We start from the raw sequence: 11,046 nt of genomic DNA on the forward strand, positions 1-11,046 counted from the left end.
AATTTATTTCTCACTGCGATAATTGTCAAAGTCACAGTTAAAAATTAAATGTATCTTCTATATTGATAAGGTAAACACAAAATTAACATATTTGATATAAAGCCTTTGCATTTCTTTGGGCCTAAAATACATTATTTAAACAAAATAGTATATGAATATATAAAATTATAAAAAGTTGAGATGTTCTGTCGACTTTTCTAGGCTTTTAGGTGTCGAGGATTTAAAATTTAAGAAAAAAAGTGCGATCGTCTCCACGTTCATCAATTCAAGATACACCGCAGGACTTAAAGGCGCGGATTCTCATGCGACTTTAGTATTCGCGGTTGAACCGGGCGAAGAACTTATTCATAAGATTATTCGCCATTTCCGTCCTTGCCCTCTTGTGTATGTCGTTATTTAAGTTTTATATTAAAGCATGGCGGCACGCGCGCGCGAGCGCAGAGCCTCCGGGTATTTGATGTATGACCCGCGCGTGTTCTGGTTCCTTCACCAAGATGCACCTAAACGTGAGATATCGTGCTCGATCAATTTTTCATGACTATATTTCACCCCTTTCAACCTCTCTCCTTTTCCTTTAACATAATCAACTTTGCGGTTTCTTATTGTCAATCGATAAGTAATTTAATTACTTGTGTAACGAAAAGTTAATTCTTACAACGTTAATTATACACATTCTTATTATAAGTAAAAATTTATGTATTCCATAAGTATTTTGATTCTTGTGCAAACTTAGTCGTTATTCAATATATTCATTTTCTGTCTGTAATAGTTTATAATTCTGAAGAAATATCGACAATACAAATAAAGTTCAGTAAAATTATTTTCAATACTTGTTATGCAAATGATTCTGTAGAGACAAAATATCAATAGTTACAATAAAATGAAAATATATAATTATTACCAAATTATCTTGTCAATTGACTTTGTGTGTGTGCAGATTATTTGAGAAAAATACGTATTGTAAACAATATGTCAATGTAACATCATAGTAAGTAAAAATTGTAAGTAAAAATCGTACCGATATGTTACACAACTGCGTAGAAATAACCCTATTGAGTCGTAAACAACATATAAAATGTTACGACATGCTACAAAAGAATTTAGTATACCGTAAATTATTTGATTGATTAGAAATTATATAGTTGTTGAAATGAGAAGAAAGCTGGAATTTCATTTGGATATAAAACAATGAGCGTTGAAATGTATTGTCCTTTATTAGTGTTACTCTGGTAACAATATCCAGAGATGATAGATGAGTGCTGGCTCTCTCGGTTCTCGTCGACGAACGGGGAGCGAATCGCGTGCTAAATAACTTCGCTAACAAGCTGCCGCCGTCACTGTGCAAAAAAAGATTACGTAAGCGGTAATGGCCGCCGGCTCCTCCTAAATTCGAGAACGAAGTGTTCCGGTCGAGCGCGCAATCCGAGAAAGGGGGCAGAACAGGCGAGCAAGCGCGCACGGCTCAGTTGGGGTGGGGGGTTAATTTTAATTTCCCAATTTTTCCCACACCGACCCGGCGCAGGTAATTTCCTCCCCAGTAGAGAATAGATGTAATTACTTAACGCCTCCGAGCTCCTTTTATTAAAAGAGGATCGCGCCCTCGGGGGTTGGAGGGGCGGAAGAAGTTTCCGGAGTGGGGATTGCGACGGGAGTGGTGGTGCGTGATCATGGGGGTGTCTCTTCCTCGTACGTTCACTCGAGACCCGAGGAGGGTTTCCTATTTCATTAATTTTATCAATAAGATATTCCATATGGAATAAATATTATCCGCGATATATCAGAGAGAGAATTTAAGATATTTTAATTTCGATATTTGTTGAAAAGCATTAATAATTTAATGGTTAAGTAATGATTGAAAAATTAAACACACAGAAATCTTTCGGGGCGTAAATTTAATTATCTGTTTAAATTCTTGCTGCATAGTATTCTTAACGTTAAATTATCCGTTGTATTCACCGTTTTATACTAATTATTGAATACAATTTTGTAATTAGACTGTTAAAATTTAAGTTATATACCTAGTGTCTGTGGGCCGAGAAGTTAAATTTCTACCTCAAAAGCTTTCATTTGGGAGAAGAAAATGGACGAAAGGCGAGACAACAACGTTGGGCAATAAACAACCACACAATTCACTGATATATATTTTGCCTGTCCATTACGACGAATCCAACTCGGATCGAATCCGAATGCCTCGACCGATGAGATCGGCAAGGGTATCTCGTAGCGGCTGTGGGAAGGGAGGAGCCATCTTGCGGCCTGTTTCAGGGCAGCCACCAATTGATTCGCCCCCACTAGGCACCGCAAGCAAGGCGTCGATTCAATTCCAGGACGAAAAAAGCGTACGGAGGGTGGCACCGTCCGTATAATTCTCGCGTTCGCATTGGTCCGACGTTCCGTATAACCCACGAGCTTGCCGTGGGCTCGGCCAATTGCGCGCTTCTGGGCGGTTCTTGAAACCAGTTTCAGTTTCGCGGACAGAGGGGAGTCGTTGACTCGAGTCTCGAGGCAGATAGTATTGTGCCGTTGGCTCATGCCGTAGTGGTCTTAACCAGCAGGTCCTTGCTATCAAGAAAATCCCGGAGACTCGCCTGTCACGCGCACGTATTCGGGAACTGCGAGGACCCGGAAGTATATCCGATAACGCGTCGTGGCCAAAAAAGTGTCGCAAACGTGCGCAAGTAGGCGTTTCGATCTCGGTGTGCGTAGAATTTTGGAGTACACCGAGAAGAATCACTCCCGTGAATCGTGAGACTTCCAGTGACGTCACAGATCAAATATTCTATGATGGACTTTGAAAAGACGTTCGTGAGAGATCGTCAGTTTTCAATTGATGTGTTTAGTAAGTGAAGGACAGTTATATTTGTACGTGGTGCAATCTACATTTAAAATCATCGATACATAGAAGTATGGTTGATACATTATAACTTAATTTGTGATACTGATCGAATTTAGTTAGAGAAAGAATTACATTTAAAAGTTGTGAGTACGTCGTTGAGCTGGCCGACGGCTCGTGGAGTTCTGCCAGTCACCTGTTCGACGGGCAACTTAATGTTAGTACATAAAAAATTGTTAAATATGTAAAATATTGTTATTCGATTACGGAAGTACGAGTGATTAAGACTATTTGGACTATGGGATTGATTTATGGATCCTGAAAGTGTTAAAAAATATCAGGAATATGTAAAATATTACATTATAAAGCAACAAGATCTCTGATCACCGTTTTTTAAGATCATCGCTTTCCAAGAAGATCAAAGATAGGAATGGATTTGAGTAACGACCTGAAAGACTTAGAATGGAAGATACAAAAACCTGTTTGAAATTGCGAGATCACAGTTTTCGCAAGCGTTTTAATGGTTATTACAAGTGAGTGAACTTATAAGCAGTGATTTATGGACTGTATTGCTCAGTGATCATGCTTCGAAGGGCCTGAAATGGAAGTAAACGCGCGTTAACTGGAAGCATTCTAATAGCGTCAGATATCTTCCAATCTTTCCCATCTTTGACAGACACATGACATCAGTGTACTAGTGATTAGGTGACTCTTCCTCTTCTGGTGATCGGGTTTCGCTGATCGCAGGGATTGATGCGAGCGGACTGATCGCTCTCCAAGGGAGAGACAAGCGCCGGCGAATTGGTACCAAAGATGGTCCTGGAGCCTGGAGGCGGTCTGTCCTTTCCGTTGCCCCCCGGTAGCGGCTCCAGCGCCTCCGGAGGATCCTTGCTGGCCCCGACCAGGTTATTCCAAAGGACGACGCCTGTGTTTCCTTTTCACTTGGCAGGATGGCCGCCGCATCATCCGGTTTTGGGTCAGGTGCAGAGTCAGGTCCAGCAGAGCATGCAGGCTCAGCATCAGGCCGCTGCCGCAGCAGTCAGATTTCTCAGTCATCATCATCCGCATCATCCTCATCCGACGTTGAGCAATCATTCCCTGGTACCGGCGATCACTGGGCATCATCCTACTGTACATCATCTTCATCATGCTGCTGATCATGGAGAGGAAGAAGATGAAAAGAAGGGTGAGTAGAAATTAAACGATTGTACAAAGCTAATAAAAAGCTTTAAATTAACCATAATTAAGCTCCTTTTTAAAAATACTCGAATTGTGTGTTGTGTGTGTATGTGTGTGCACACAACTATTAAAAAAAATATATATTATTTTTCTTTTATAAACTCTTTTTAAAAGACAAAACGAACATGTAAAAGATGTAACTTTCAATTAGGTTCTTTTAAAACACTCTTAGATAATGGTTTGCTCCACTTTTATAAAGAAGAGTATAATATTCTTTAAAATATTTTCTTCCTTCAGAAATTTGTGTTCTACAAAAGATTCATAGTTATGAAATTAATAGATTATACTTCTTCGAATTAGTAATCTACTTTAGAGTATTTCTCCATGATTGCTCGTTGAAGTATGTTGATGGTGGTGGTGTTTCCGAAATAGCTTTTGAAAAACGGTCTTCAGGGAGTGGCGTAACGCGGTCAATCATAAGATCGTTCCTGACGAGCCCCTGGGATCGCTTACGACGTTAGTCCCTATCCCCTTTTCCCGCCCTTCCTGGCGACCGCTCGTCTAAAATCGTGTTTCGTGCGCGAGAATGTCCGCGTTGCTGAGGGTGGAAATCTGTTTTTTACGTGATCCCATTCACGTCCCTAACACTTGTTTATGCTTCGAAGGGAGCGCCACTTAATTCGCTTGCCTTTGACTTTCGATTATTTCCGCCGCTGTGAATTTATCGCGCGCTACCACGAATTTGCGTAAATATTATTGCGTAAATATATCTTTATAAATATATCTTTTAATGAACAAAATTCAAATTGGTTATATAATGCAAGATATCGAATAATTAAAATAGTATCTGTGTTTATTAAGTTTCCTAGGTCTATAAAATTCCTCAATGATTACTAATTTTATACGTGAGATATATAAGTATTAAAAAAAATAGTAATATTTTTTGTTGTAGAACTGTAATATAGATATGTGATTACTAAGTTGCGCGGTATCAAAATTAGAAAAATTTGAGGAATTGATTAAAATGGAGATTCTGAAAAATATTCATTTAAAAAAGAGATAATCAATAAATAATAAAAAATTGTATTAAAGCAATTTTAACTTGCATTAAATTTCTGTGTCTTTTCACAGAAATTTAATTTAATTAAGCTCCACACTATCACGATATTTAATTAAATTCAACTATCAAAATATTCAATTCAAAAAAGTATTTAATTATGTAGCTTAAAAATCGTACTGAATGACTGATCAAATGATTGTGTAAAATTTTTTTATTGGTAGAAATATTATATTAAGATAATTGCAATTGGCATGCTTTATAGAAATATAATTTAATTAAACCTAATCATCAAGATTGATTAAAAATGTGATACAATGTAAAATTTTTTTGAAGTATCGAATAAATTTAAATTTGTAGAAAGATTTGTGGCTATGCTTAGAAACGTTTATTGATATCTGGAATATTTTTATATTTTCGTACAACTTTCTAACGAATATAAATGATATTTGTTGTGTGTGTGTGTGATTTGGGTAAGAAAAATTCTGCTTATTATCAGACCGACGTTTTTGTTTAGTAATTTCATAGTTCTTCTCCAACGGCATGCCGCGTCGGATAACATACTTGGCGATTTCGCCGGTTCCGCAAAAGTATGCGGTGCGGCGGTTAGATTCGTTATAATTGCATAATGATTTCTATGTCGAGGAGAAGCATTTCGTTCATGAACGTCAGTCGTGCACGCGAGCGTGTATCAGATCGACCCACCGGTTATTTCAGGATTTATGAAAGTTCCCATCCTCTTTTCGTCATGATAAATAGTTTTATTGGTAACGGCAGGAACGCGTGTAATTGCAAGTCTGCTCTGATCGAACGTCGTCCACCGAACGTCCTTTATAGCGTCACATCGTAGCATGAGCTAAGTTTATTTTCACGTTTAATGCCTTTCTTTTATGTCAAACTAGATTGGCTTAACGATCCCACGATCGCTTGTGCGATTTTTCTGCTGTGAAAAATGTCATTGATGTTAGAAGGTTTTGAATGAATCATACTCTGTTGAAAATAAAATGTTAATTTTAATTTAAGGATGTTTAGTGGACTTTCTCAGATATGCAAAAATGTTGAAACTGACTTTATTTTCAATAGTGTATACAATTCACTTTAAATGGAATGTTACACAAATGCAAAAATTTAATTTAATACAGAAATTTAATTAAACTTAATCGCCAAAATATTCGATTACATTACTACAGATAAAATCCAGTATTTAGGATATTTTTATACGTAATTTTTGACAAATATAAATAATTATGCCTTCGATTGTTTTGATTTAAAAAATTCTTATTGTTAGACCGTTATTCAACAAAATTTGTTATGCATTAAACGTATTGGATTATTTGCTAAAAGTTACAAACAATTGGAGAAATACTTAAGGATAAAAGAATTCTCTAATTTTTAATAAATTATGTGTTGTAAATCTAAAGTCATGTACTTGTTAGTGATTAAGTTTCTCTCCTTAGGATTACTTTAAAAACTTCCGCAAATTTCTGAGACCTCTATGACCATTTGGAAGCAACTTTGGAGAACTCCTTTGGAGATTTTTCTAATTTTCGACTTCGGAATAAATTCGCTTCTTTGAAATGAGAATTAGGCCGAGCGCCAAATCGACGTAAATTAACTTGCCGAGCGAAATCGCAATGTTCGCCATGCTCCAATTCGTGTCCCTCGCAATTGAGCGTATTATACTTGGACATTTAATTATACCGATTCCTAATGAAACATTTGCGCGCGGCGTGTCGCGATTTTATCCCGATCGATGTCGCCAGGCGATAGGCCGTTTGTGTATAAGGCATCGCGAATCTCCCCATCTTCTTCTCCGTCCCCTTATAGCTTCGCGAAATTCTCATTTACATAATTAGCTCGACGACATAATGCTTGTGTTGGACTCACGCGCGTATACGCCTCTATACACTATACAATCGTTAAACTTTTTCGACGTTAGCGCGATCGTTAAGTTGAGAGCGCTTAGCGTCGCCGCGAAATTGCGTCCCGTCGGCGTTCGCGGCGGCTCCCAATGGCTTTACAAAGCTGCCACATGCTGTGCAATCCCGTCGTCGTGAATTAAGATTCAGACGTCGAGGCTAGATCGGCTGGATTAAAACGTGTCGTTTTACGTGTTAACCTGATAGCGATATCGCCATCGACGACGGTCGGGCCGCTGTCAGTGGCATGCAAAGCGGAATGGGAGGCGTCCTGTCGTTGCTTTACAGATTCTGTATGACGCTCCACATCAGGTGATTTTGCTTTTCATTTCTTTATTCATTCTTTAAGTAAATTGGTTATTTCCTGTGTAAAACTTTTCAAACGCAAACCTCTTTCACGTAAATTTGCAATGAACGAATAATTCGGAATTATTATTATAATTCAGAGAATTACGTAGAAAAGAACAAATAGGAACTGGTACCAAGATTCCAAACATTAATCTTAATTATTTCATTTGACGCAATTCGAATTTTAAATCTATCTTGTAAATTGTGTGCAACTGTTTAGGTATCATAGGTGAGAGATATGCATTTACAAAGATATTTTTTGCTCCGTCTCTTTGTGTCTTCCTGTATTTTTTTTTCTTTAATTTTTGTCAATCAATTGGTTTATGTAATTTTCCGATAAAGCTTATCACGTCTTAAGTATAAATGTTATTCATTTCTCATTCTGCATTTATCTGCGGATTTCCAACTTACTGACCCGTCGATTAATCTAAGTTCATGCCCGCTCGCTTTCATTCGTATTGTATCTCGACCTGTTCAAATTCAAGTTAACGCGATTCAAATCAGCGACAGATGGAGAATGTGCATGAGTGTTGAACCTCGTGGTGTTTCAGTATCTGCCTAATGACCTTTCAGAAAGCTTTATTTGCGTCGGGAACAACGACTTTTTCGAATGACATATGATATTTGAGAGATATGAATTTGCGGAGATATTTTCGCTCCATCTCGCCTCTCTTATCAACTTTACATCGTATCCAGTAATCGCACATAGATCATATCGTACAAGACGTGACTATAAATAGACAGACGCACCTTACGGACGCGTTGAAGCAAAGCAAAAAGGGAGTTATACATAAACATTAGTCATATTGGTAGGTTCTTGATTATGATCTTTCAAAGCAGGAAGTATTTATGAACCATAACTTATGTAGTTGTATTACATCAGTGATATTAGTTCTGAAAATATTGTATTTTCATTGCCGCTTTAAGCATTATATTTCGCGCATGTCGATACATTGTAACAGGTGTTAGCATTGTGTTTTCCGTTTGCAAAATGACATCTCCTTAAAACATAGCTCTTCGCGCCTCGACAGGTCTCTTATTGATGAGAGATGAGATTAAATTAAGAGTGTTACACATCGCGATATATAATTGGCGTATGGTTCTTAAATTAACCATTTCCATTCTATAACGCATATTTATGTGACTTTATCGGCGTGTATCACGTCCAACGATCCATTAGGGCTATTTCGTGCTTTTAAATTGGGCGATCAAATTAAGATTCTCTTCGAAACTACTTCTTCCGGAAAAAGAATTGTTTAAATAGTAATAGACTCACGCCTTCTCTCGTCAATTCGAGAGTTGTAAGCTACCCTAATGATTATAGCGAATAAAATAACAGTGTCCATCATCGAAAGAAATGTAATACACTCGGGAGGGATGCAGGTGAGACCAAACGAGCTCCTTTGATAAGTGCGGTCGCGTTGTCTAGCATCCTGTTATTATTTTACGATTAGACTGAAGGAGGAGGCATTAGGGCAGTTGACAAAAAAGAGCGACCGCTCTTCACAAAGACAGAGAAAAGAGAAAGGAAGAGGCACAGAAAGAAAAGAAGAGAAGGAAAAGACAGTAAGAAAGTTCATAAGACTTAAAGAATAATTCGTGCATCAAAGAATTGAAACAAAACGGAAATCAAACACAATGCGGTAGAGATTTAAAAGAAAGGTAGCATTTGAGACATCTTAGCAAAATGTGTACCCAATGTGAGCCGCGTATATGTTTTCCCTTTTACGAAAATATTAAAAATACGGAAAGTAAAATGATCCAACGTTACTTTTATAAGTTTATAATTTCATTATATAAACATATTGATGTATAAACATTGAAAATTAGCAACTTAAACATTAAATACTCGTGTTAACTTCTTCTTAAAATTGTGCTTATGGATTCACTCGCAATTCGGACAAGTAAAAGGTCCTTTACCATTTTTAATTAATCCAATACATCTTCATAATATATTATATTTGTGACAAATGTCACTTACGTATGTGTTCAGACATGATTCACAGAGAGAGAGAGAGAGAGAGAGAGGGGGGGGGAGGAAGAGAGGGAGGAAGGGAGAGAGAGAGAGAGAGAAATATTATCATTAAAAGTTCCTTTTCTTTAATTATAAACAAAACGTTGTGAGTAAAAAAAGTATAAATTAAATATAGTGTTATAAAATATGAATATAGAGCTACAATAATACAAACGGAAATTAATAACCGCGTTTATAATAATTTAATAATAAATTCATAATTATAGAAAGCAATTATTTACTTACGGACTATTACATCACGACCACGACGTATCAGTTTTTCCTGCTTTTACATAATGAATAATATGATTTATGAATCGATGCAATCGAGTCGTACGAATCACCTGCTACTAACTTACGAATTACTACTGTCATCAGTTAAATTAATGACGTATAATTATAATACATATCGTATAATTATATAACAGCGAGTAGTCCACTTTGGGAAACGGTCTAAATTAGACCCGGTTACCTTAAATTCAATATTAAAAAGACACTCATTTCAACATTTAATAATGTAACGTTTTAGCGACGTTTTTTCAACGTTTTTTTAAATGGGACAAATTTAAACCAAAATGTAGGAATCTGAAACAAAAACTATATTCAGAATGTTGAAAGCAATAGTACATGTAATTATTTACAGATGAAAGTTCTATTCAGACGCCTCTTATTATAGACATTTTACAATAGATTAAAAATGATCTAACGATAAAATATAAAATCGAAACGTTCCTGTAATTCGCTTTATATAGGTCTGATATACAATTTTCGTTCCAACATCCTGCGCTATTCAGAGAAAGTTTAATTGACCGATGGACGGGGAAGTTTAAAGCTAGCACTTTAGCGCACAAAACCACCTGGATTTACCTCAGTTTCTCATATGGATATCGTCTGTCTCCTTCTCTCTTTCTATCTGCAGAAAAATGGCAGAATAATTCGCGAGGTGTTGACTTGAGAGTATATAATACAAATCTTAAACGTAGAGCCTCTCCATAAACGGCGTTAACCACATATCGCTGTTATTTACCATAATAACGAGACAAGCCTTTGCCCCGATTTTGGATGTGTTTGCGTGTATAAGCATAATAATAAAAAACATTAATCGCACGCATTAACATTGCAATCACCGTCAAAACGATAGGCACCCGTATTTGAATAGCAATGCCTAATTATGAAAAATGACACACATTTTATCGCTTTCTCACGCTCGTGTAAATTACAAAGTTGAACTGGTTCCAGCATTGCGCTACCGCGATAACGACATGTAATTCTATGCGAGATACCAACACGTGATTATAAAAATTGTTACTTATCGGGAATATGTCGGAAATTGTTAACACTCGAGACACGAGCTATACGCATTGTAACGTCAGGTTGTTACCGGCGTCGCCATTATTGTTGCAATAACGATTTTATTAGAACTACTGACACGCGATTGCAAAAATTGATGTGATCGCATATAACAGAATGATGTTATCGGATATCGTCTTCGCAGCAAATGCTGTCGGATTACAATCCATCGTTACGTCGAATATTCGTCATTGTTATTATTATTTCACACAACGTAAACGCATCGTTACGAAAATGTCTGATTATAATGAATTTAATCATGTGATGGATCGAATATCGATAATCGCAATATCGACGAGGCATCGCGTATCGATATAATATAGCGAGTGGCAGAGGGGGAGGGGGC

The 11,046-nt window shown here is 37.0% G+C and overlaps 1 protein-coding gene across 1 annotated transcript in view; it reads left to right on the forward strand.

Moving 5' to 3' along the window:
* The first annotated feature begins 3,507 nt into the window (after positions 1-3,507).
* Positions 3,508-11,046, forward strand: part of LOC108753290 — a 40,830-nt gene continuing 33,291 nt past the window's right edge. The window contains exon 1 of the mRNA XM_018494764.1: positions 3,508-4,019. Coding sequence (XP_018350266.1) covers positions 3,647-4,019 — 373 coding nt within the window. The 5' untranslated portion in view covers positions 3,508-3,646. The remainder of the gene's footprint in view (positions 4,020-11,046) is intronic.

The sequence above is a fragment of the Trachymyrmex septentrionalis genome, unplaced genomic scaffold (assembly GCF_001594115.1).
Source record: "Trachymyrmex septentrionalis isolate Tsep2-gDNA-1 unplaced genomic scaffold, Tsep1.0 scaffold114, whole genome shotgun sequence".
NCBI lineage: Eukaryota > Metazoa > Arthropoda > Insecta > Hymenoptera > Formicidae > Trachymyrmex > Trachymyrmex septentrionalis.